The sequence below is a fragment of the Oncorhynchus kisutch genome, linkage group LG13 (assembly GCF_002021735.2).
Source record: "Oncorhynchus kisutch isolate 150728-3 linkage group LG13, Okis_V2, whole genome shotgun sequence".
In the NCBI taxonomy this organism is placed as follows: Eukaryota; Metazoa; Chordata; class Actinopteri; order Salmoniformes; family Salmonidae; genus Oncorhynchus; species Oncorhynchus kisutch.
The window spans coordinates 13,304,245-13,331,322 of NC_034186.2; the positions used below are offsets into that span (position 1 = coordinate 13,304,245).

Sequence of the window (27,078 nt, forward strand, 5' to 3'; positions counted from 1 at the left end):
CACTCACCCTCTTCAACCCAGTCCCCCCCCCTATCCCCACTACTTCCCCCCCCCCCCTCCCACGCTGGGCTATTCTGTCTGTCTCTGATGGTCTGATATCTAACACAGATACAGCACATTCACTCATTATTTGGACTTGGTTTTAAAACGAAACAATGACTACAAAAGGTTAAAGTGCAGATTGTCAGCTTTAATTTTGAGGGTATTTTAATTGTATGCTATGACTACATCAAGCTTGTGACTCTACACATTTGTTGGATACATTTGCTGCTACTTTGTGCCCAGTAGAAATGTAATGGTAAATAATGCATTGTGTCATTTTGGAGTCACTTTTACTGTAATTAAGAATAGAATGTGTTTCTAAACACTTACATTGTGGATGCTACCAGGATTACAAATAATCATGAATGAATCGTGAACAATGCTGAGAAAAAAAAATACTACCCCTGTTATTGTAATGGTGAGAGGTTAGCATTAGATTTAGTATGGCCCACTATCAAATGGGCAAGAACAGAGGCAAGACAAAAAATACATGATCCATATGCACCGGAATAGCGAATGCAACCCACTTTCCCCCGGTACATTTTTCACTCATGTTGGTAGGCTGCTCTGGTAATTTCACTGCAGTGACAGGGGATATTCTGCCATAGGCTCTCCAACCCTGTTCCTGCAGCTACCCAGTGCTTCATTTGGGAAACCAAATGAAACGTCGACAGTAACATGTTTTCACAACAAAGCATACTTCATGAATCTGTTGACAGCCCCTCTGCACGCTGGACAATGGAATGAAGGAGGGGAGGAGAAAGAAATTCACAGCGGTGAGATCTTCTGTAGCTTAAAATGTGTCTTCACATTAATTATGATTTTAAAATGTATATAACTCCTCTTACTAGGCTATTCAAAACCAAATACAAATTCACTATAATTGTACGCTAAATCTGAATTGTTCAAATTAGTGGATTCGGCTTTTTCAGCCACACCCGTTGCTGACAGTTGTATACATTTGCGCATACAGCGAATCAATCTCCATAGAAAAACACCCGCAGTAGAATTGTCTGTACTGAAGAGCTCAGTGACTTTCAGCGTAGCACCGTCACAGGATGTCACCTTTCCAACAAGTCAGTTCAAATTTCTGCCCTGCTATGGCTGCCCCGGTCAACTGTAAGTGCTGTTATTGTGATGTGGAAATGTCTAGGAGCAACAACGGCTCAGTCGCGAAGTGGTAGGTCACACAAGCGCACAGAACAGGACCACCGAGTGGTGAAACACGTAGCGCGTAAAAATCTGTCCTCGGTTGCAACACTCACTAGCGAGTTCCAAACTGCCTCTGGAAGCTTCGTCAGCACAAGAACTGTTCGTCGGGAGCTTCATGAAATGGGTTTCCATGGCCGAGCAGCCGCACACAATCCTAAGATCACCATGCTCAACGCCAAGCGTCGGCTGGAGTGGTGTAAAGCTCGGGTTGGCAGATGCCAGGAGGTCGATACCTGCCCGAATGCATAGTGCCAACTGTCAAGTTTGGTGGAGGAGGAATAATGGTGTGGGGTTGTTTTTCATGGTTCAGGCCCCTTAGTTCCAGTGAAGGGAAATAAATATATACTTTTGTATATATATGTAGTGTATATAGGCCTATGCATAAACTCTAATATGCATATGGGTGATTTCAATTCATCCTCAGCTTAGAAAGAGCTTGGCTTTGAAACAACATCCACAATGACCATGTTTTCCACTCAGTTTCAACCTTTTCTTCAAATTGATCAGGAGGAAGGGAGTAAAAGGTATTAAAACCAGGACACTGTTTCAACAATAAGTCTGATGTGATTAGAGTGTTGAGGGACAATATAGCCCCGAGTACCAGGCCATTAGCAAACTGATGATCGTTAGCGAGTTGGGTACTACTAACATGTCCCGAGTGCATAAGACGACATTACCGTCACATAGAATTTTACTGCAGTCATGACTGCCGGTGTGGTGTTGATACAGTCACCATAGCAGCCCTAGTTGTCATCATACCACTTTTGAATTCGACACTGATAACATGTTTAGTACCACCATACTCGATGCCATCACCATACATCACCATATTAATAGAATGGTAAATCTATAGATAAACTGGGTAAATCAAGATGTAGTCTAGGTCTATTCACAATATTTTGTTGCTCCCTGCCTACAGACAGAAACTAAAACAAGAAGCTCCCGCGCTCAGGTCTGTTCAACGCTGGTCCGACCAATCTGATTCCACGCTTCAAGACTGCTTCGATCACGCGGACTGGGATATGTTCCGCATTGCGTCCAACAACAACATTGACGAATACGCTGATTCGGTGAGCGAGTTCATGAGAAAGTGCATTGATGATGTCGTTTAAAACATTCCCAAACCAGAAACCGTGGATTGATGGCAGCATTCGCGTGAAACTGAAAGCGCGAACTACTGCTTTTAACCAGGGAAAGGTGACCGGAAACATGACCGAATACAAACAGTGTAGCTATTCCCTCAGAAAGGCAATCAAACAAGCTAAGTGTCAGTATAGAGACAAAGTAGAGTCACAATTCAACGCCTCATACACAAGAGGTATGTGGCAGGGTCTACAGTCAATCACGGATTACAAAAAGAAAACCAGCCCCGTCACGGACCAGGATGTCTTGCTCCCAGGCAGACTAAATAACTTTTTTGCCCGCTTTGAGGACAATACAGTGCCACTGACACGGCCCTCAACCAAAACCTGCGGACTCTCCTTCACTGCAGCCTACGTGAGGAAAACATTTAAACGTGTTAACCCTCCCAAGAAAGCTAAGGTAACTGAACTAAACCACTACCGCCCCGTAGCACTCACTTCCGTCATCATGAAGTGCTTTGAGAGACTAGTCAAGGACCATATCACCTCCACCCTACCTGACACACTAGACCCACTCCAATTTGCTTACCGCCCAAATAGGTCCACAGACGATGCATTCAACCACACTGCCCTAACCCATCTGAACAAGAGGAATATATATCTATGTGAGAATGCTGTTCATCGACTACTTCTCAGCATTTAACACCATAGTACCCTCCAAACTCGTCATCAAGCTCGAGACCCTGGGTCTCGACCCCACCCTGTGCAACTGGGTACTGGACTTCCTGACGGGCCGCCCCCAGGTGGTGAGGGTAGGTAACAACATCTCCACCCCACTGATCCTCAACACTGGTGCCCCACAAGGGTGCGTTCTGAGCCCTCTCCTGTACACCCATGACTGCGTGGCCTTGCACGCCTCCAACTCAAATCATCAAGTTTGCGGACGACACTACAGTGGTAGGCTTGATTACCAACAACGACGAGACGGCCTACAGGGAGGAGGTGAGGGCCCTCGGAGTGTGGTGTCAGGAAAACAACCTCTTACTCAATGTCAACAAAGGAGATGATTGTGGACTTCAGAAAACAGCAGAGGGAGCACCCCCCTATCCACATCGATGGGACAGTAGTGGAGAGGGTAATACGTTTTAAGTTCCTTGGCGTACACATCACAGACAAACTGAATTGGCCCACACACACAGACAGTGTTGTGAAGAAGGCGCAACAGCACCTCTTCAACCTCAGGAGGCTGAAGAAATTCGGCTTGTCACCAAAAGCACTCACAAACTTCTACAGATGCACAATCGAGAGCATCCTGTCGGGCTGTATCACCACCTGGTACGGCAACTGCTCCGCCCACAACCGTAAGGCTCTCCAGAGGGTAGTGAGGTCTGCACAACGCATCACCGGGGGCAAACTACCTGCCCTCCAGGACACCTAGACCACCCGATGTCACAGGAAAGCCATAAAGATCATCAAGGACAACAACCACCCGAGCCACTGCCTGTTCACCCCGCTATCATCCAGAAGGCGAGGTCGGTACAGGTGCATCAAAGCAGGGGCCGAGAGACTGAAAAACAGCTTCTGTCTCCATTTGGGACTCATTTTATTGCACTGGTCAATAACATTTGAATAGAAGAACTCTTCTTTTATAAAAGTGTGCACCGTCTCTTTAAGCCCCATGACATCATTGTCACACACAGTCAGCTCCAGGCTTGAGCAAATAAGGTCTTGACTGGGAGAGACGTTAGGTGGGGGAAGATAAAGTGAATGTAATGTATTTGATGACAATTCACTTTGAAATCAGTCATATTTTTGCGTTATGGTTCGTATATCATCACAAACAAGGTACTAGGGAAGGAAACTAATGTTAGTTTCAGCTGTATAGTTTGTTTTGCTTACAGTAATGAACAGTTTCAACATTTCCACATGACGTGTTGCATTATTCAAGTGTGTTAACTAACATGATACAGTCCAGACTCCCAGTGGTTCCCCAGGACAGACTAGAGTCAGTATGAGAGAGGAGTTAACATGATACAGTCCAGACTCCCAGTGGTTCCCCAGGACAGACTAGAGATAGCCATGAGTACATGGAGCACATGGAGCAGTCACTGAGCAGGGACATCAGCTGTGCTGATAGACATGATCCTCGCTCAAATCAGTAAAGGACGTGAGACATTTGACAGAAGTCCCGAAAGTACCAACAGTTCTAGGACCACACCGGGTTTTCATATTCTAGTATCGAACAAATACAAATGTTTCGCAATGCCGTGAAAAGTACGGTTGTGATGGGCTATACCTGTGTGTGGACGGTGGAAACGGATGTCACCTCAACGTTGAACACCCCTCTGTGGTTATCCACCCATTTCATCCCTGGTAGAGGAACGTCAGGGGAGAGAACAGAGTAGGACTGGGGAGGTTTCTCTAGAGACACCGGCAGACAGAAGCTTCCTGTACGCAGGCGTCCATTCTGAAGCATGGGGATCCACTGAGGAAGGAGAGAAAAACATGATTAGGGCCTGAAAAACAAAGGCATGTTAACGTTTATACACGTGTGCTTGTATGAGGTGCGTGTGTATGTTACGTTTGCTTGCACACGTGTGTGTGTGTGTGTGTGTGTGTGTGTGTGTGTCATGCACGTGCACATGCAGATATCATTGTGCATAGTGTGCGCACATGTGTGTGTACATGCATGTGCATTTCCACGCGTGTCCACAGTGGTTACCGTGTATCCCACAGGGGTTTCCAGGGGGGTGTTCTGTTTCTGCTGGCAGCTGACATGGTAGAAGGTGAACAGGACATGGTGGTGGTCAGTCAGAGAGGCCGGCAGCTTGATCTTCACCTCATCATGGAAGTCCGGGGACCTGCATAGGAAACACAACAGGCAGAACAGAGCCAGAGTTGAATGGTTGGTTTTAGGAATCAACAGCTGTTAAAGGGTCAGGGCTGCACAGTAATAAACATCTACAGAAGTATTGAGAACAGGCTCTAAATGATATAGTTAGTTAGGGCCGTACAGGAATGAGAACAGGCTCTAAATGATATAGTTAGTTAGGGCCGTACAGGAATGAGAACAGGCTCTAAATGACATAGTTAGGGCCGTACAGGAATGAGAACAGGCTCTAAATGATATAGTTAGTTAGGGCCGTACAGGAATGAGAACAGGCTCTAAATGATATAGTTAGTTAGGGCCGTACAGGAATGAGAACAGGCTCTAAATGACATAGTTAGTAAGGGCCATACAGGAATGAGAACAGGCTCTAAATGAAATAGTTAGTAAGGGCCGTACAGGAATGAGAACAGGCTCTAAATGATATAGTTAGTTAGGGCCGTACAGGAATGAGAACAGGCTCTAAATGATATAGTTAGTAAGGGCCGTACAGGAATGAGAACAGGCTCTAAATGACATAGTTAGTTAGGGCCGTACAGGAATGAGAACAGGCTCTAAATGACAGTTAGTTAGTAAGGGCCGTACAGGAATGAGAACAGGCTCTAAATGACAGTTAGTTAGGGCCGTACAGGAATGAGAACAGGCTCTAAATGATACAGTTAGCTAGGGCCGTACAGGAATGAGAACAGGCTCTAAATGATATAGTTAGTTAGGGCCGTACAGGAATGAGAACAGGCTCTAAATGATACAGTTAGTTAGGGCCGTACAGGAATGAGAACAGGCTCTAAATGATATAGTTAGTAAGGGCCGTACAGGAATGAGAACAGGCTCTAAATGATATAGCTAGTTAGGGCCGTACAGGAATGAGAACAGGCTCTAAATGACAGTTAGTTAGTAAGGGCCGTACAGGAATGAGAACAGGCTCTAAATGACATAGTTCGTTAGGGCCGTACAGGAATGAGAACAGGCTCTAAATGACAGTTAGTTCGGGCCGTACAGGAATGAGAACAGGCTCTAAATGATATAGTTAGGGCCGTACAGGAATGAGAACAGGCTCTAAATGATACAGTTAGTAAGGGCCGTACAGGAATGAGAACAGGCTCTAAATGATATAGTTAGTTAGGGCCATACAGGAATGAGAACAGGCTCTAAATGACAGTTAGTTAGGGCCATACAGGAATGAGAACAGGCTCTAAATGATATAGTTAGTTAGGGCCGTACAGGAATGAGAACAGGCTCTAAATGATATAGTTAGTTAGGGCCATACAGGAATGAGAACAGGCTCTAAATGATATAGTTAGTTAGGGCCGTACAGGAATGAGAACAGGCTCTAAATGACATAGTTAGGGCCGTACAGGAATGAGAACAGGCTCTAAATGACATAGTTAGGGCCGTACAGGAATGAGAACAGGCTCTAAATGATATAGTTAGTTAGGGCCGTACAGGAATGAGAACAGGCTCTAAATGACATAGTTAGGGCCGTACAGGAATGAGAACAGGCTCTAAATGACATAGTTAGTAAGGGCCATACAGGAATGAGAACAGGCTCTAAATGATATAGTTAGTAAGGGCCGTACAGGAATGAGAACAGGCTCTAAATGATATAGTTAGTTAGGGCCGTACAGGAATGAGAACAGGCTCTAAATGATATAGTTAGTAAGGGCCGTACAGGAATGAGAACAGGCTCTAAATGACATAGTTAGTTAGGGCCGTACAGGAATGAGAACAGGCTCTAAATGACAGTTAGTTAGTAAGGGCCGTACAGGAATGAGAACAGGCTCTAAATGACAGTTAGTTAGGGCCGTACAGGAATGAGAACAGGCTCTAAATGATACAGTTAGCTAGGGCCGTACAGGAATGAGAACAGGCTCTAAATGATATAGTTAGTTAGGGCCGTACAGGAATGAGAACAGGCTCTAAATGATACAGTTAGTTAGGGCCGTACAGGAATGAGAACAGGCTCTAAATGATATAGTTAGTAAGGGCCGTACAGGAATGAGAACAGGCTCTAAATGATATAGCTAGTTAGGGCCGTACAGGAATGAGAACAGGCTCTAAATGACAGTTAGTTAGTAAGGGCCGTACAGGAATGAGAACAGGCTCTAAATGACATAGTTCGTTAGGGCCGTACAGGAATGAGAACAGGCTCTAAATGACAGTTAGTTCGGGCCGTACAGGAATGAGAACAGGCTCTAAATGATATAGTTAGGGCCGTACAGGAATGAGAACAGGCTCTAAATGATACAGTTAGTTAGGGCCGTACAGGAATGAGAACAGGCTCTAAATGATATAGTTAGTTAGGGCCATACAGGAATGAGAACAGGCTCTAAATGACAGTTAGTTAGGGCCATACAGGAATGAGAACAGGCTCTAAATGATATAGTTAGTTAGGGCCGTACAGGAATGAGAACAGGCTCTAAATGATATAGTTAGTTAGGGCCATACAGGAATGAGAACAGGCTCTAAATGATATAGTTAGTTAGGGCCGTACAGGAATGAGAACAGGCTCTAAATGATATAGTTAGTTAGGGCCATACAGGAATGAGAACAGGCTCTAAATGATATAGTTAGTTAGGGCCGTACAGGAATGAGAACAGGCTCTAAATGATATAGTTAGTTAGGACCATACAGGAATGAGAACAGGCTCTAAATGATATAGTTAGTTAGGGCCATACAGGAATGAGAACAGGCTCTAAATGATATAGTTAGTTAGGGCCATACAGGAATGAGAACAGGCTCTAAATGACATAGTTAGTTAGGGCTGTACAGGAATGAGAACAGGCTCTAAATGATATAGTTAGTTAGGGCTGTACAGGAATGAGAACAGGCTCTAAATGACATAGTTAGTTAGGGCCGTACAGGAATGAGAACAGGCTCTAAATGATATAGTTAGTTAGGGCCGTACAGGAATGAGAACAGGCTCTAAATGACAGTTAGTTAGGGCCGTACAGGAATGAGAACAGGCTCTAAATGACAGTTAGTTAGGGCCGTACAGGAATGAGAACAGGCTCTAAATGATATAGTTAGTTAGGGCCGTACAGGAATGAGAACAGGCTCTAAATGATATAGTTAGGGCCGTACAGGAATGAGAACAGGCTCTAAATGACAGTTAGTTAGGGCCATACAGGAATGAGAACAGGCTCTAAATGACAGTTAGTTAGGGCCGTACAGGAATGAGAACAGGCTCTAAATGACAGTTAGTTAGGGCCGTACAGGAATGAGAACAGGCTCTAAATGACATAGTTAGTTAGGGCCGTACAGGAATGAGAACAGGCTCTAAATGATATAGTTAGTTAGGGCCGTACAGGAATGAGAACAGGCTCTAAATGACATAGTTAGTTAGGGCCGTACAGGAATGAGAACAGGCTCTAAATGACATAGTTAGTAAGGGCCATACAGGAATGAGAACAGGCTCTAAATGAAATAGTTAGTAAGGGCCGTACAGGAATGAGAACAGGCTCTAAATGATATAGTTAGTTAGGGCCGTACAGGAATGAGAACAGGCTCTAAATGATATAGTTAGTAAGGGCCGTACAGGAATGAGAACAGGCTCTAAATGACATAGTTAGTTAGGGCCGTACAGGAATGAGAACAGGCTCTAAATGACAGTTAGTTAGTAAGGGCCGTACAGGAATGAGAACAGGCTCTAAATGACAGTTAGTTAGGGCCGTACAGGAATGAGAACAGGCTCTAAATGATACAGTTAGCTAGGGCCGTACAGGAATGAGAACAGGCTCTAAATGATATAGTTAGTTAGGGCCGTACAGGAATGAGAACAGGCTCTAAATGATACAGTTAGTTAGGGCCGTACAGGAATGAGAACAGGCTCTAAATGATATAGTTAGTAAGGGCCGTACAGGAATGAGAACAGGCTCTAAATGATATAGCTAGTTAGGGCCGTACAGGAATGAGAACAGGCTCTAAATGACAGTTAGTTAGTAAGGGCCGTACAGGAATGAGAACAGGCTCTAAATGACATAGTTCGTTAGGGCCGTACAGGAATGAGAACAGGCTCTAAATGACAGTTAGTTCGGGCCGTACAGGAATGAGAACAGGCTCTAAATGATATAGTTAGGGCCGTACAGGAATGAGAACAGGCTCTAAATGATACAGTTAGTTAGGGCCGTACAGGAATGAGAACAGGCTCTAAATGATATAGTTAGTTAGGGCCATACAGGAATGAGAACAGGCTCTAAATGACAGTTAGTTAGGGCCATACAGGAATGAGAACAGGCTCTAAATGATATAGTTAGTTAGGGCCGTACAGGAATGAGAACAGGCTCTAAATGATATAGTTAGTTAGGGCCATACAGGAATGAGAACAGGCTCTAAATGATATAGTTAGTTAGGGCCGTACAGGAATGAGAACAGGCTCTAAATGACATAGTTAGGGCCGTACAGGAATGAGAACAGGCTCTAAATGACATAGTTAGGGCCGTACAGGAATGAGAACAGGCTCTAAATGATATAGTTAGTTAGGGCCGTACAGGAATGAGAACAGGCTCTAAATGACATAGTTAGGGCCGTACAGGAATGAGAACAGGCTCTAAATGACATAGTTAGTAAGGGCCATACAGGAATGAGAACAGGCTCTAAATGATATAGTTAGTAAGGGCCGTACAGGAATGAGAACAGGCTCTAAATGATATAGTTAGTTAGGGCCGTACAGGAATGAGAACAGGCTCTAAATGATATAGTTAGTAAGGGCCGTACAGGAATGAGAACAGGCTCTAAATGACATAGTTAGTTAGGGCCGTACAGGAATGAGAACAGGCTCTAAATGACAGTTAGTTAGTAAGGGCCGTACAGGAATGAGAACAGGCTCTAAATGACAGTTAGTTAGGGCCGTACAGGAATGAGAACAGGCTCTAAATGATACAGTTAGCTAGGGCCGTACAGGAATGAGAACAGGCTCTAAATGATATAGTTAGTTAGGGCCGTACAGGAATGAGAACAGGCTCTAAATGATACAGTTAGTTAGGGCCGTACAGGAATGAGAACAGGCTCTAAATGATATAGTTAGTAAGGGCCGTACAGGAATGAGAACAGGCTCTAAATGATATAGCTAGTTAGGGCCGTACAGGAATGAGAACAGGCTCTAAATGACAGTTAGTTAGTAAGGGCCGTACAGGAATGAGAACAGGCTCTAAATGACATAGTTCGTTAGGGCCGTACAGGAATGAGAACAGGCTCTAAATGACAGTTAGTTCGGGCCGTACAGGAATGAGAACAGGCTCTAAATGATATAGTTAGGGCCGTACAGGAATGAGAACAGGCTCTAAATGATACAGTTAGTTAGGGCCGTACAGGAATGAGAACAGGCTCTAAATGATATAGTTAGTTAGGGCCATACAGGAATGAGAACAGGCTCTAAATGACAGTTAGTTAGGGCCATACAGGAATGAGAACAGGCTCTAAATGATATAGTTAGTTAGGGCCGTACAGGAATGAGAACAGGCTCTAAATGATATAGTTAGTTAGGGCCATACAGGAATGAGAACAGGCTCTAAATGATATAGTTAGTTAGGGCCGTACAGGAATGAGAACAGGCTCTAAATGATATAGTTAGTTAGGGCCATACAGGAATGAGAACAGGCTCTAAATGATATAGTTAGTTAGGGCCGTACAGGAATGAGAACAGGCTCTAAATGATATAGTTAGTTAGGACCATACAGGAATGAGAACAGGCTCTAAATGATATAGTTAGTTAGGGCCATACAGGAATGAGAACAGGCTCTAAATGATATAGTTAGTTAGGGCCATACAGGAATGAGAACAGGCTCTAAATGACATAGTTAGTTAGGGCTGTACAGGAATGAGAACAGGCTCTAAATGATATAGTTAGTTAGGGCTGTACAGGAATGAGAACAGGCTCTAAATGACATAGTTAGTTAGGGCCGTACAGGAATGAGAACAGGCTCTAAATGATATAGTTAGTTAGGGCCGTACAGGAATGAGAACAGGCTCTAAATGACAGTTAGTTAGGGCCGTACAGGAATGAGAACAGGCTCTAAATGACAGTTAGTTAGGGCCGTACAGGAATGAGAACAGGCTCTAAATGATATAGTTAGTTAGGGCCGTACAGGAATGAGAACAGGCTCTAAATGATATAGTTAGGGCCGTACAGGAATGAGAACAGGCTCTAAATGACAGTTAGTTAGGGCCATACAGGAATGAGAACAGGCTCTAAATGACAGTTAGTTAGGGCCGTACAGGAATGAGAACAGGCTCTAAATGACAGTTAGTTAGGGCCGTACAGGAATGAGAACAGGCTCTAAATGACATAGTTAGTTAGGGCCGTACAGGAATGAGAACAGGCTCTAAATGATATAGTTAGTTAGGGCCGTACAGGAATGAGAACAGGCTCTAAATGACATAGTTAGTTAGGGCCGTACAGGAATGAGAACAGGCTCTAAATGATATAGTTAGTTAGGGCCGTACAGGAATGAGAACAGGCTCTAAATGACAGTTAGTTAGTAAGGGCCGTACAGGAATGAGAACAGGCTCTAAATGACAGTTAGTTAGGGCCGTACAGGAATGAGAACAGGCTCTAAATGACATGGTTATTTAGGACAGAGGTTTATAGGAATAAACATCCTAATAGTCCAAAGAAAGAAGCAGCAAGCCTTTTCTCACGGAGAAGACAAAATAGTTTGTTTGTTTGTGGATGAAGGGTATGAACCTCCTTCAGAATGAAGGAGCAGGACTGGAGCAGCAGTAACCTTGTCCCCAATGGGAAAGATAACAGTATTGGCTGGCCGCTGGGATTGTAGCTAAACATCCAAAGAGCAAAAGGTGGCTTCTTACCAAATATGTGATCCCTTTTTTTAGACTGATGCTTAACAAAGCCTCAGACCATAGGAGACATGAACGGCGTGTGGTAGAGCAGCTAAGACATCAGCTCACTCTATACCAGTTCATCTGCTTGTAAGAAAGGCCCTAAGCAGACTTCATACACAATTAAAGCTGAGTCTAAGAGCCTCACCTGGTATGATACACCACGGCAGTGTATGCCTCTCTGGTGTAGTCTCCACAGCTGGACTTCCCAAAAATCACCTGCGGGAGAGAGAGTGAAGAAACAGATGGAGTACAGTGAACAGGGTTTGTATTAGAGGGGAACAGAGGAAACACGAGAGAGAGAGAGAGAGACAGAGAGAGAGAGAGAGACACAGAGAAGAAACAGATGGAGTACAGTGAACAGGGTTTGTATTAGAGGGGAACAGAGGAAACACGAGAGAGAGAGAGAGAGACAGAGAGAGAGAAGAAACAGATGGAGTACAGTGAACAGGGTTTGCATTAGAGGGGAACAGAGGAAACGAGGCAGCTTGCAGTGGATAGTGGACAGACTTCTGTTTGTCTACAGGTGTTAAAACAATTTGTACAATACTTTAGTAACAGAACTCAAATACTTGAACACCATTCATTATGCTTAACAATCCATTTCCAAGAATTCAGTCTAGGATTGTGTAGCAGTACCTTGTAAGTACTAAAATACCCTAATAACTTAAGAAGCAGCATTCTCTGAAAACTGTGTCAGCACTCACAGAGAGCGAGCGAGAGAGAGAGAGAGAGAGAGAACCTACATGTGTACAATACATCACTGCATACCTGCATAGCGTTGTTGGGGTCCTCCCCGTTCATAAACTGTACTTTCACTGTGATGTTCCGGGCGGAGCCTTGACGGTTGGCGAAGTTCAGGCTGTGTGGGTTCACATAGAGTAGGTTCCTGGAACACACACACACACACACTTTGAAACCAAACAGAAAAACATGAGCTCAAACGACATAGCAGCAACTTTGACAGGTCATTGAGTGAATTTCATAAACTTTTCCCCTCACCATTCTCCTCAGGACATTACATACATACCTCATATAATGTACTGTACATATCACAGCTGACCATAATACAAAACACTTGTACAGTAGTATCTGATTTGTACAGTCATCAATAGGTCTGTGTTTAGAGTGAGCAAGGCCATCACTGTTGACATCTGTGGGCACTGATTGGTGGAGAAGGGAGGCTCATTCTGTCAATCACTCTGGATACACACAAACTGTAGTTGACCTAAATTCTCTGCTGGGATGACCCACCTCAGGGTGCAAGGGGGGGGGGGGGGCAATGTACATGTTCAATAAAGTCACTGTTCAAAATCAGAGGTATAGTGTTCATCACTAACTTGGACAAGACTAAACAACCGATGAAAGATGTCATTTGCATAGATATTTTCCATCAAAGAAAAGAGTCTAGTCCCTCTTGGATAATATTGAGATAACCCGCAGCACAGCGGCCTGACCACAGTGACGTAGATCCCTCCGCATGGGAGGGTCACTAAGGACCACAGCTGTGACGACAGTCAAACCATGAGAATCCCATATCCACTACTTCTCCCTTCCCGTTCTTACTGGCTGGTCACGTGTCTCAATGGCTCTCTTACTGGCTGGTCACGTGTCTCAACGGCTTTCTTACTCGCTGGTCACGTGTCTCAATGGCTTTCTTACTCGCTGGTCACGTGTCTCAATGGCTTTCTTACTCGCTGGTCACGTGTCTCAATGGCTTTCTCACTGGCTGGTCACATGTCTCAATGGCTTTCTGACTCGCTGGTCACGTGTCTCAATGGCTTTCTTACTCGCTGGTCACGTGTCTCAATGGCTTTCTTACTCGCTGGTCACGTGTCAATGGCTTTCTCACTGGCTGGTCACGTGTCTCAATGGCTTTCTTACTCGCTGGTCACGTGTCTCAATGGCTTTCTTACTAGCTGGTCACGTGTCAATGGCTTTCTCACTGGCTGGTCACGTGTCTCAATGGCTTTCTTACTCGCTGGTCACGTGTCTCAATGGCTTTCTTACTCGCTGGTCACGTGTCTCAATGGCTTTCTTACTCGCTGGTCACGTGTCTCAATGGCTTTCTTACTCGCTGGTCACGTGTCAATGGCTTTCTCACTCGCTGGTCACGTGTCAATGGCTTTCTCACTGGCTGGTCACGTGTCTCAATGGCTTTCTTACTCGCTGGTCACGTGTCAATGGCTTTCTCACTGGCTGGTCACGTGTCTCAATGGCTTTCTTACTCGCTGGTCACGTGTCTCAATGGCTTTCTTACTCGCTGGTCACGTGTCTCAATGGCTTTCTTACTCGCTGGTCACGTGTCTCAATGACATTTAGGTGAAAAGGGGTACATTTTCCCAACTTGTTTGTTCTTTATTGAGGCATCCATGCTGATTTTAGAATTATGTAATTGCAATAACCTCCAGGCAGAAGCCATTCTTACACACCTATGGACCTGGCTTCCTTGTTAGCCACACAGTCAATTCTCTCCTCTTGGTCCTTCAGCCTCAACAGATTCATCTCAGGTTAATAAATAACTTGACTCAGAGTAGCTGTGTATGTTAACAAACCAAACCATGCCTAAGCACGGTTTCAAAACCCCTGGGAATCCCACCCCCACACAGCCCCCTTTAACCCCAGCCACCTCCCCTTCCTCGTGGGTACACAACCCCACCATCCTCATCCCCCTACGGGTACACAAAGGGAGCAGTTCATTGTTTACTGTGTCTACAGACTGAGAGATTAAGGCCAAGTCCTAGACACCAGGCAGGTGAAACACAGCGTGTTGGGAGGGAACAAAGCATGGCACGCAGAGAGAGAGTGATGTCAGGGAACTCCAGCCCTAACGCTCAACAGAATAGGTTACCATTAGCTACAGTAGTAGTTATGAATCATGGCATGAGGGATCAAATCAACAATTCAAATGGATCCTAGAATTGGATGAATTAGGTGTATTAGTGCTTGGCTGGAACATGAGCCTGCACCCAAACTGGCCAATCCTGCCGTTTGCCGACCCATGGCATGAACCATGGACATGTCACTAAAGAAAAGTTAAAAGACCCCTGGGGTCATTCTAAAAGGTCAGGCAGAGGTCAAAGTAAGAGGCCATCAGGGCAGGCCCGGACCAGTTACATTGACAGCACTAGTCTCCCACTGAAGGCCTGCTAGATGTCCCAATGTGAATACTGGACCCTGTCTGTGCTCCCCACAGACGTAGGAAGGAGAACATTCAGTGCCTTCAGAAAGTATTCATACCCATTGACCTTTTCCACATTTTGTTGTGTTGTGTTGAATTTAAAAATCAATTAAGATTTTTGTTGTCACTGGCCTAAACAAAATACCCCATAATGTCAAAGTGGAATTATGTTTTTCAAAATGTTTACAAATGATTCATATAAAATAAAAACGGAAATGTCGAGTCAATAAGTATTCAACCCCATTGTTATGGCAAGCATAAATTAGTTCAGGAGTAAAAATTTGCTTAACCAGTCACATAAGTTGAATAGACACACTGTGTTCAATAAGTGGTTAACATGATTTTTGATTGACTACCTCATCGCTGTACACATACAGATAATTGTAAGGTCCCACAGTCAAGCAGTGGATTTCAAACACAAATTCAACCAAAGACCAGGGAGGTTTACAATGCCTCAAAGGGGACCGACCCATTGGTAGACGGGTACAAATAAAATAAGACGTTGAATATCTCTTTGACCATGGTGAAGTTATTCATTACACTTTGGCTGGTGTATCAATACACCCAGTCACTGCAGAAGATACAGGCATCCTTTCTAACTCGGTTGCTGGAGAGAAAGGAAACTCCTCAAGGATTTCTTCATGAGGCCAATGACTTTAAAACAGTTACAGAGGCCTAGGAACAGTGGGTTCCAACGCTCTAACCACTAGGCTACCTGGGGCGGCAGGGGTCTAGTTGTGGTCAAGGTCAAATTAAATAAAAAAACATGATAGGAGAAAACTGAGGATGGATCAACAACATTGTAGTTACTCCACAATACTAACCTAATTGACAGAGTGAAAAGAAGGAAGCCTGTACAGAATACAAATATTCCAAAACATGCATCCTTTTTGCAACAAGGTACTAAAGTAATCCTGCAGAAAATGTGGCAAAGCAATTCACTTTTTGTCCTGGAGACAAAGTGTTGGATTTGTCCTAAACATAACACAATAAATTAGAGTACCACTCTCAATATGTTCAAGCATAGTGGTGGCTGCATCATGTTATGGGTATGCTTGTAATAGTTAAGGACGAAGTTTAAGGAAGAAAAAAAAAAACTTAATGAAGCTAAGCACAGGCTAAACTTGGTTCAGTCTTCTGTCCACCAGACACTGGGAGATGAATTCACCTTTCAGCAGAACTAAATCACAAGGCCAAATCTACACTGGAGTTGCTTACCAGGAAGACAGTGAATGTTCCTGAGTGGCCAGGTTACAGTTTTGATTTAAATCTGCTTGATTTAATGACAAAGACCTGAAAATGGTTGTCTAGCAATGATCAACAACCGACTTGAAGAATTTTGAAAATAATAAAATGGGTGTGGAAAGCTCTTCGAGACTTATCCAGATTTACAAAGCTGTAATCGCTGCCAATGGTAATTCTAACATATATTGACTCAAGGGGTTGAATACTTATCTAATCAAGATATATTACGGTTTTATTTTTAAGGATTTTATTATACAAATGTATTTAGCATAGATCGTTGACAAAAACGACAATTAAATCAATTTTAACCGCACTTTGTAACATCAAAATGTGGACAAAGGAGTGTAAATACTTTCTGAAGGCCCTGTATAGGGAGTAGGGAATCATGTAGCCAGCATTAAGCTAAACAAGGGAGTAGGGAATCATGTAGCCAGCATTAAGCTAAACAAGGGAGTAGGGAATCATGTAGCCAGCATTAAGCTAAACAAGGGAGTAGGGAATCATGTAGCCAGCATTAAGCTAAACAAGGGAGTAGGGAATCATGTAGCCAGCATTAAGCTAAACAAGGGAGTAGGGAATCATGTTGCCAGCATTAAGCTAAACAAGGGAGTAGGGAATCATGTAGCCAGCATTAAGCTAAACAAGGGAGTAGGGAATCATGTAGCCAGCATTAAGCTAAACAAGGGAGTAGGGAATCATGTAGCCAGCATTAAGCTAAACAAGGGAGTAGGGAATCATGTAGCCAGCATTAAGCTAATCAAGGGAGTAGGGAATCATGTTGTCAGCATTAAGCTAAACAAGGGAGTAGGGAATCATGTTGCCAGCATTAAGCTAAACAAGGGAGTAGGGAATCATGTAGCCAGCATTAAGCTAAACAAGCACAGCTCAGAATCAGATAGGAAATGTGTTTGCTCAGAAACTCACTCTTACTAATAACATATTGCAGCCAGGGGTCTCTGCACTCTTTACACATGAGTAAATAGCCAGTGTATCTGTAGTGCTATGAACCAGAGTTACCTGTGTCTGTAATGGCATGGTGAGTTTAGTCATGCAATACAGTAAACATGAATGATAAAACTTCACTCGGACAACTTTGCTCTGCAAAGGAGAAGCTAGCTACCTCTCCACAATGTGTCAGCAAGTAACACTGTTATAGGGAAGTTGATGTCCAACACTCTTTCCTCGTCGTCTACTGGAGCATAGCTTTCTCATCAGTTGGATAATCAACCTAAAAGGCCAAAGTTGCTAGAGGCCCTCCACTCTCTCCATCCACCACCCAATACCAGTAAAGTAAAGTAGCCCACATATGATTTAGAGTTACTGAACCACATTGAAACATGCTGTCGAGACAGTTTGACCAAAAGCTCAAAGTAGTCAGATTATTGGGAGCATTAAGATAATCTTGGCTAAGTAGGAAGAACAAAGGATGCTCACAAAGAGAAACGCTGATCGTAGCCCTGTCAGATTACAGAACTAGAATGGAGTTCATTATGGCAACAGAAGGCCACAGGAATTTAGGCCCACCTTCATAATAATCATTAGTAGATATACAGTATGTACAGTAATGGTAAAGTGGTTTTGGAACAAACAGCCAAGAACAAACCACTGACTAAGAGTTCCCATCAAAATAGATTTTAGGAGCGGACACACTGTGCCAAAGAGTGCTTGAAAAAGGTGCAGGCAAGTCAACACGTTTCCTCCTGTTTTTCTTTTCAGTAAAAGTCACTAGATGTTCAGACAAAGATCGGAAAGACTAGACTACATTAAAACAGAATGATCAAACAATAACCAAGATGATGAGTTCATACATGTATGTTAAAACATAGCACATCGCCCACCTCACACCCCCCCCCTAATGCAAACTACAGCAAAACCCATAGCAATGATGACATCAATCCGCCAGTACATTCAGTACACCTCATCTAGACCCGGCAAGATGCCACAGGGAGAGTAATGCCGGGCTGATTCAGCAGGAGGTTAAATCAAATCCAGAGACATCAACTGGATGCTGTATTATCAATCACGGTGAGGTGTGGCTGCTATGAGGTGAGATCTGAGATTGATTGGGACGAATGATCCATCAAAACTCTGATGGCCTTCCATTGTTGGCTTTCTGCTGGTCAGCTAAAGCAGAGTAGTGCAGATGGGAGTAGGGTGGGTGTAGAGAAGAGAGGGGGGCTGCTGTTGTGCTGAAGGGGTGTATTTGCTGTTCGCTCACTACATGATTTGTTTGTTCTTGGAGGGCGGGGGGCTGAGGGGGCTCCCAAGGGGATTTCAGGGGGCACAGTAGCTCAAGCATAACAGGGCTTAATGATCAACTAATCTCCCCTCCCCTTGCTGGATGGGGGGTATATAAGACAGACCTGTCTGCTGCTCTCAAATCTTTCTAGTAGAGAGAGACAGAGAGGGGGAGTGAGTGAGAGAGAGGTAGAGGGAGAGACTGAGTGAGAAGTCCAGACAGAGTAGGACAGAACAGCGGAAGAAGAGAGTGAAAGCAATAGAGCGAGACTACTTCTTGTCGTCTTCTTGCACACAGAGAGATTTAACCATGAAGCTCTTCTGCCTCCTGTTCCTGGTTGGTCTGTCTGTAGCCCAGGCAGCTCCTCGGGACTCTTCCAGGGTCTATCCCACCATGCCCTCTCAACTCCAGCCCCAGACTCAGCCTCCAGCTGAGGCCAAGTCCCGCTTCGCTATGCTGGACGATGTCCGTCTCCTGGCCAACGGTTTGCTCCAGCTGGGTCAGAGCCTCAGGGATTTTGTTCACAAGACGAAGGCCCAGATGAACGACATCTTCCAGAAGCTGACCAACTTCGATCGCTCCTTTTACCAGCTCTCCGTGGTCACCTCAGAGATCAAGGAGGAAGAGGAAGAGCTGAAGAAGACCACCATGTTCCTGAAGGCTAACAACGAGGAGATCCGGAACCTGTCACTGGAGATCAACGCCAAGATCAACAGTATTCTGCAGGAGAGGAGCTTGCTGCAGAGTCAAGTAGGGGGGTTGGAGGAGAAGCTGAAGGGACTGTCTGAGAGCATGATGCCGGGAGAGCAGCTCAGTGAGATCAAGTCACTCAAGGTATGCTGCTGTCCGTTACTCATACTAATCAGTACGAAGAGGAAGAATTTACTTTGATTCAATGTGAAACGTTTTTGTTTTGAATAAGATGTGTTTCTGCCGCATGTATTCAACGTATTGCAGCATGTTTAAAATTACATCCTAAATATTCCAATTGCTGAATTCATTGAGAAGTTTCAGTTATTAGCCTAAAGAAAACATACCGTTTTAAATGAGTAGTAATGCTTTTAACTTCAAGTTATTGGAAAATGTCCTTTAAATGTGATCATTAATGAGACAGTGTCAACTGGTCTGTTTCAGGATGTGATTGATGTTCAGGAGAGCACCATCACTGACCTGCTGAAAGCTGTGAAGGAGCAGCATGATCAGCTCAACCAACAGAAGACTAAGATCAAGACTCTGGAGGAAAAGGTACATTTCTCTGCTGCTTAGAGGGGTCTCCACTTCTATACAGTAGACCAAAGGTAACGGCCATTTATTGAAAACTAGTTAGATTTGATCCCTGTCCAATCAGTGTATAGAAAAGACATAACAAATATTTAACAGGACAACGCCATAACGTTATGTTTGCTTGCTATTACAGATCAGCATCGATCATTTCCAAGACGCGACTGACAAAGCAATGGGTTCCGACTCAGAGATCCCAGACATGTTTGAGTACCTGACAGGCAACTCCACTGGTGAGGACACAGACCTACCCGTGGACTGCAGTGATCTTTATAACAGAGGAGAGAGGAACAGCGGGGTGTACCCCATCAAGCCAAATCAGTCAGAGCCTTTCAATGTGTACTGTGAACTGACCTCAGGTAAAACAACACTAAGTCATTAGCCTACATTTTCTTTAAAAAGTCATTGTGACTGAACAGCCAAACAAGTCTGAGATTCCATGTGTCAAGCTATTTCCCTACATTACATTGTCTGAATACTTCAATGGACATAGTCTAGATTAAAACCAGACTGAACAATCTCCTCTATAGGAAGAAGGGCCATACCGGCTATCAGAAGGAAATAAGTGCAATCATCTTTCCTTAATCAGTCTAGAGAAAGGAACTGGACATTGTTGTGATCCTCTCCATGTGTTGACCACATCTCCCAGGAGGTTCAACAGTCATCCAGCGCAGGGAGGAGGGGTCCGTGGATTTTGACCAGACATGGGAGAAGTACGAGAAAGGATTTGGGGATCTGGAAAGTGAGATTGATCTATTTCTTTCTATCAGTACATTTTGTCAGTTGAAGATAAAAAACAAAATATCTTTATGGCTTATTTCAACTCAGTTCAGAGTTAAAAGTCCTGTGTGTGTGTGTGTGTGTGTGTGTGTGAGAGAGAGTGAGAGAGAGAGAGAGACGCCTATACCGGATTATCCCATCTCCTTAATTATCTTTTATTGTTTCCGGTCTACAAAGCAGCTTTTATAAAGCAGAAAACAGCCAATAGAACTAGTCACTCCACCGCCCTTAAGTACATCCTGAAGGAAACAGTCATTGTAGCTTATCGGGTCCCTGTTGACAGATTGACTTCCTCCATTGTTTGACTAAACAAAGCACCTGCAGCACTTCCCTTCCACCAGCCTGGCTTGGACCCCAGCCCATAGATCAAGAGTCCTACTGCATTCCAACAGAGCCACAGGTCCTTTAGGCTATGAATTATTCAGTGTCCGTTTCTGTCGCCGCTCCCAGCCAATTATGTCATCACACCCATGACTACAGCCAGAGGCTAGGGGAAAAGAGTATTGAGTGTCGGAACTTGTTTTCACACTATTTACCACGAGTCAGGCTGTGGAGGCTGCTGAGGGGAGGACGGCTCATTGCTACAGTTGGAACGGAGCAAATGGAATGACATCAAACAAATGGAGACCATGTTTGATGTATTTCATATCATTCCACTTATGCCGCTCCAGTCAATACCAAGAGCCCGTCCTTCCCAATTCAGGTGCCACCAACTTCCTGTGGAGGCATGGGCCATGGCTGAAGCCAATGAAAACAGAGTACAGTATCAGAACTTCCTGTGGAGACATGGGCCATGGCTGAAGCCAATGAAAACAGAGTACAGTATCAGAAAGTCAGAATTTTACTGTCCATTACAGCTGCAGATCGATTGCCAGTTGATGACAGAATGTTTGTCTTATCTGTATGCTTCCAAAAGAACAGCCTCAGTGTTTGTTGACTGTCCATTACAGCCATGTGAACATTCCACAACAGTGTGTTTCTCATGTGAGTTGTAGAGGAGAGTTTGGAGTGTCTAACATTGTGTGTGTGTTATCTGTGTTATTGTAGGAGAGTTCTGGCTGGGCCTGATAAAGATCCACAGCCTGGCTGGCCAGGGTGACTCCATCCTGCGCATTGAGTTGGAGGACTGGAAGGAGGACAGGAGGTCAGTAGAGTACCAGTTCACCATGGAGGGAGCCCAGGCCCACTACACCCTCCACCTCACCCACCTGTCTGGAGATCTGCCTAACGCCATGGGCAACCACACCAGGTTCTCCACCAAGGACCGAGACAACCACCAGGACTCAAACTGCGCCAAAAACTACACAGGTACGTCTACTGACTACTACACTCCTGGCACAGGTACTGACTACACACTCAATGCAACGGCAGGTACTGACCACACACTCGATGCAACAACAGGTACTGACCACACACTCGATACAGGTACACTGTGCAGTCTGGTACCATACACCTGTTAAAGACATTTCCAAGCAGACACTTGTTATAGAATTGAATCTACTCTTTCCCCTTGCAGGTGGCTGGTGGTTCAACGCCTGTGGCGACACCAACCTGAACGGCAGGTACATGTGGCTGAGGTCAAAGGGTCGTTCCATGAGGAGGAAAGGGATCCAATGGAAACCTCTGGGTATCTCCTACTCCCTCAAGACCACCAAGATCTCCATACGACACGTCTGAAGCCCTCCCCCTGGCCCCAAATTTTCACTAACCCTTCTATTCCTTCCATTACAACACATTGGCATGGTAACAACACATATGCCCCCCTCGCCCGGAACTTTCCATTGACCACCCACCCTCCCAGTTACATGACGTTGTCATGGTAACAGATGGTGCAGCTGGGTTGTTTGCTGCCAAAGTCAGCAGCCAATTCGTATCCATGTCAGAGAAAAGAAGACGATTTGTCAGTGATGGAATAACCACAGTCGGCCGATAAGGGGCCTCACAAATTGGTTCAAGACATGCCAATAGAGTTGGGTAACACCTGGGAGGGGTTGTTTGGGTTCCTAACCGACAAGCGTTGATTTGGTCAGGACGGAATGTCAGATGATTCTACACTGTCTGGTCTGGGCCATAATAACAGCCCTCAGAAGTTACTTTCAACTGATGGACAGAACTAAAAAGATTCCAAAGCAATATATAACTGACACATCACTCTGCTTTGGTATAATACATGACGTGCACGTGACCTCGACATAATCCTAACAGCCCTACTACCAAGCATGTATTACCCTGCTGTATTGCTGCCTGTTATGTGGTGGTTGATGAATGTACTAAACATCCACGAGTAAGTAGACGAAGATCAACATGATGCATAGGTCTTCCAAAGTAGGATATGAGCTTAGTATTTTCACTGTCTGAACTTTGAACTGTATTTAAAACCATTTTCCCAATGCTCCATTAAATGTCCTGCAAGGTTAGTAACTTACATTGATCATATCATTGGGTCATATTGACTCCTCGTCTCGTGTCTACTCGGTGTCATCTTTCTGCTGCATTTAAATGGCTGTTACATATTTTGTGTTTCTTACTACTAACACTTTATAATACAACATTTATAAAGACAAAATAAAACACTCAAAACACATATACTCCAAGTCTGTCCTTTGTATTCTTTACCAAGAAAAACAACAAACAAACTGGGCTGTTGATGTAATGGAACTTCTGTCTACATGACCAACCACAAGTCATCACACCCCTCTCTGGCATATAAACTAGTGATGGGGAAAACATTTAATCAATACAGTTATATACCAGGATATTATTTTTGACGATATCGCAATATTATTTTTGTGGTAGTTGGCTGTACTAAGTATTTTTCCTTGATAGCTTGTTCTCCATCTTTTTAAATAAGGAGCCAATTTTTTTCCCAGCACTTTCATTTCCAGTTGTTTTCTCATGGCTCTCTTGTCCCTCTGCAGCTGACATATCCTGAATCGCAATAAAATCACAGAATCAAATTGCTATACAGATAGAATTGTGAGAATCGCAATACATATATCAGCACCTAAGTATATTAATAATATCCTTTCATGAAGTCCATGGCAATTCCCAGCCCTACTATAAACTCAACAGCCGAGTCTGATCGGCCCACAACGACCGTTGACAACGCTCCTGAAATAATCATTTGCATTAACGGTATTATGCCACTGAGGAGCCAACATACAGTACACTGTGCCTTGGCTACTGTACCCAGATCTACTGCTTATCCAATCAACACGCATGTAAATGTGAAAAACTCCAGAGCTCACAAGGTTTATACTCCATCATTAACAAGGTAGCCTGCAGAGTCACTAAAGCAGTCACTACTACAGCAGAGTCACTAAAGCAGTCACTACTACAGCAGAGTCACTAAAGCAGTCACTACTACAGCAGAGTCACTAAAGCAGTCACTACTACAGCAGTCACTAAAGTCGTCAGGATCTCAGCTAGCAAGGTCAGTCATTTTGGGGGACAACAGTTGTATTTATTGGCTTTTCATTTTTATTTTAAATTGGCTAAAAGCCAGCTAACGGAAACCCTGGCCCCATGTCAGGTAAGGAGACCATGTCAACAGCCCCCTCTCTGTTCCATGTCAGGTAACGAGACCATGTCAACAGCCCCCTCTCTGTTCCATGTCAGGTAACGAGACCATGTCAACAGCCCCCTCTCTGTTCCATGTCAGGTAACGAGACCATGTCAACAGCCCCCTCTCTGTTCCATGTCAGGTAAAGAGACCATGTCAACAGCCCCCTCTCTGTTCCATGTCAGGTAAAGAGACCATGTCAACAGCCCCCTCTCTGTTACATGTCAGGTAAAGAGACCATGTCAACAGCCCCCTCTCTGTTCCATGTCAGGTAAAGAGACCATGTCAACAGCCCCCTCTCTGTTACATGTCAGGTAACGAGACCATGTCAACAGCCCCCTCTCTGTTCCATGTCAGGTAAAGAGACCATGTCAACAGCCCCCTCTCTGTTCCATGTCAGGTAAAGAGACCATGTCAACAGCCCCCGCTCTGTTCCATGTCAGGTAAAGAGACCATGTCAACAGCCCCCTCTCTGTTACATGTCAGGTAACGAGACCATGTCAACAGCCCCCTCTCTGTTCCATGTCAGGTAAAGAGACCATGTCAACAGCCCCCTCTCTGTTCCATGTCAGGTAAAGAGACCATGTCAACAGCCTCTGATAAGGGACCCCTCTCTCCTTTATCTCTCTATGCCCCTCTCTCTAACCATCCGTCTCTCCATGTCACAAAGTCTCTCTGTCTGTCTCCCTCTCCTCTGATAAGAGCCTTCTCTTTCCCTCTAACCTTGACAAAAATAGCAGCAGGGATCAGGACACACAACACAAGATTGAGTCTAGTAGACTATCAGGCAGTGTCAGGGAGGCCTGTATATTGTGTTGCTGTTCTTACAGTAGTGTGATCCCCATGGCTCAGAGGAACGCGAGAGAGGAAGAGAGAAAGACCCTTTGGTTCCTCTGAGTTGTCCTCCAGGCATCGCTGTGTTTGATCAGAACAGGCAGGTGGAAATATACCATTTCAAAAACAGGACTCTGTGTCAATTTAGGACTAAGAACCACATCAACCTGTCAGGAAACAATGTCAATGCCCTGTAGGTGGAGTTGGGTAATGTAAGGTAATGTAAGTGATATCGTTTCATTACCTGTAGGTGGTATTGGGTAATGTAAGTGATATCATTTCATTACCTGTAGGTGGTGTTGGGTAATGTAAGTGGTATCGTTTCATTACCTGTAGGTGGTGTTGGGTAATGTAAGTGGTATCGTTTCATTACCTGTAGGTGGTGTTGGGTAATGTAAGTGGTGTCGTTTCATTACCTGTAGGTAGTGTTGGGTACATAGACATCCCTGGGGGGGAACTCCAGTATCTCTCTGGTGGGGCGAACCCTGCTGTCTGGGTAGGGCTTGACCTGCTGGAGGTCAGGGGTCAAGCAGTAGTGGGGGTTCTCTGGGGCCGGGGATATGTCGATCTTCAGCTGGGCTGGAGGAACAAGACAGCATCGACACGACATCAACACACAGACCTCAACTAAAACACGTTTCTCAGGCCAGACTCAGTCTTACGCTAGCTGCTAGCTCAGATTTAAGTCCGTCTGGGGAAACTACAAAGCCCCTTAAACTCATTTATATGACAATATAAAATCAGAAGATCTTTGTTGAAGCACTGGTGGTGGTGTACCTGTGATTGGCCTCAGTCTCCTCAGCACTGAAGACGGCCTCCTCATGTCAGCCAGGAACTTATACAGGTCCTCATCACTCAGTCTGTCTCCCTCCTGACAAAAATGAACATACCAAAACAAAAAAGTCAGTTCAGTTTGTGAGGCGAGTAGCAAAGTGTGGTGTGTGTCATGACTGAGTGTGGCTCAGTCGGGAAGAAAATTATTTAACATGAGCATTTCTGTGTGGTGTGTGTAGACGTGTAGTGTATGTATTGACCTGTTTGAAGAAATTAGTGACGGTGAGGGTTGCAGGTCTGAAGCTGGTCAGGCTACATGATTCATCTCCACTGGTGGTTCTCTCTAATGAGCGCCGTCCACCGATACTCGAGTTCCTCCTCTCAGACCACGACCCTTTCCTCTCTGGGTCGGGCGTCAGCAGAAAGTCACAGCCAGGGTCAGAGTTATAGATTCATCATGACGTCACAAGGTCAAAGGTAATGCTCTCTTATAAGGTCATATAGACGCCCCTCTACATTCAATGATCCGTTTAATTTCATGTGATCAAAAGTTTAACTGAGTAGACAGGAGTCCCAGCACTGACCTGCCCCTGTGGTGTTTAATACCACCCAGTCCAGCTTTATTGATCCCCCAGGGTTCTCACCTGGAAGTCCCATCTCCAGCTCAGTGTCTCTCTCCAGACTGCCGGCGCTGTTCACGATGTTCATCAGGTGGATGGCTGTCCAGGCGAAGGGCATCCGGTACCGACCCAGACGTGTGCAGAATTGCTCCGACTGGCTCCGCAACTTGTCCAACTTTTCTTTGTTCTATATATGGTAGGAGAAACAATAAATACATCTGCCTCAATCTGTTTGGAGATCTACCCATCAACATCGACCACTGATGTCAGTCTATTGTTCATTTGACCATCAGGTTGAGAAGGATCTTACTTTGGCTGCATCAGACTCTTTGAAGACCATGTACGGTTCTGCACATTCTCCTATGTCTCCCTGCTGCAACACCTTCTCCAGCTGGGGACAGTCAACACAGGAGAGGTTATCAGTCACTACCCCAACACAGACAGACACAGGTGATGCTGATCCATGGGAGAGGAAGTCATGTGTGTGGCTCTGTTGACTCCA

The 27,078-nt window shown here is 44.6% G+C and overlaps 2 protein-coding genes across 20 annotated transcripts in view; one reads left to right on the forward strand and one right to left on the reverse strand.

Moving 5' to 3' along the window:
- The window catches only part of dock7 (dedicator of cytokinesis 7), a 65,331-nt gene that overhangs the window by 26,953 nt on the left and 11,300 nt on the right, over nt 1–27,078 (reverse strand). For all 19 annotated transcript variants that reach the window (XR_004202331.1, XM_031785623.1, XM_031785622.1 and 16 more), the window contains exons 10-18: nt 26,887–26,967; nt 26,601–26,763; nt 26,217–26,359; nt 25,960–26,053; nt 25,599–25,761; nt 12,832–12,949; nt 12,209–12,279; nt 5,059–5,197; nt 4,633–4,821 (exon numbers count right to left, since the gene is read on the reverse strand). Coding sequence is in view for 18 of the 19 variants with exons in the window: in XM_031785623.1 (XP_031641483.1) it covers nt 4,633–4,821; nt 5,059–5,197; nt 12,209–12,279; nt 12,832–12,949; nt 25,599–25,761; nt 25,960–26,053; nt 26,217–26,359; nt 26,601–26,763; nt 26,887–26,967 (1,161 nt within the window). In the remaining variant the exon portion in view is untranslated. The remainder of the gene's footprint in view (nt 1–4,632; nt 4,822–5,058; nt 5,198–12,208; nt 12,280–12,831; nt 12,950–25,598; nt 25,762–25,959; nt 26,054–26,216; nt 26,360–26,600; nt 26,764–26,886; nt 26,968–27,078) is intronic.
- Nucleotides 18,780–23,375, forward strand: LOC109902859 (angiopoietin-like 3). Its single transcript, XM_020499537.2, has 6 exons — nt 18,780–19,559; nt 19,860–19,970; nt 20,143–20,365; nt 20,656–20,748; nt 21,834–22,094; nt 22,303–23,375. The coding sequence occupies exons 1-6, from the start codon at nt 19,035–19,037 to the stop codon at nt 22,461–22,463; spliced, it is 1,374 nt and encodes a 457-aa protein (XP_020355126.1). The 5' UTR covers nt 18,780–19,034; the 3' UTR covers nt 22,464–23,375.

Excerpts from the sequence above, each read along its gene's own strand:
- LOC109902859 (XM_020499537.2), top strand. The coding sequence starts at position 19,035 with ATGAAGCTCTTCTGCCTCCTGTTCCTGGTTGGTCTGTCTGTAGCCCAG. Across the intron at positions 20,749-21,833 it reads AGGATTTGGGGATCTGGAAA|GAGAGTTCTGGCTGGGCCTG; the intron begins GTGAGATTGATC and ends GTGTTATTGTAG. Across the intron at positions 22,095-22,302 it reads CTGCGCCAAAAACTACACAG|GTGGCTGGTGGTTCAACGCC; the intron begins GTACGTCTACTG and ends TTCCCCTTGCAG.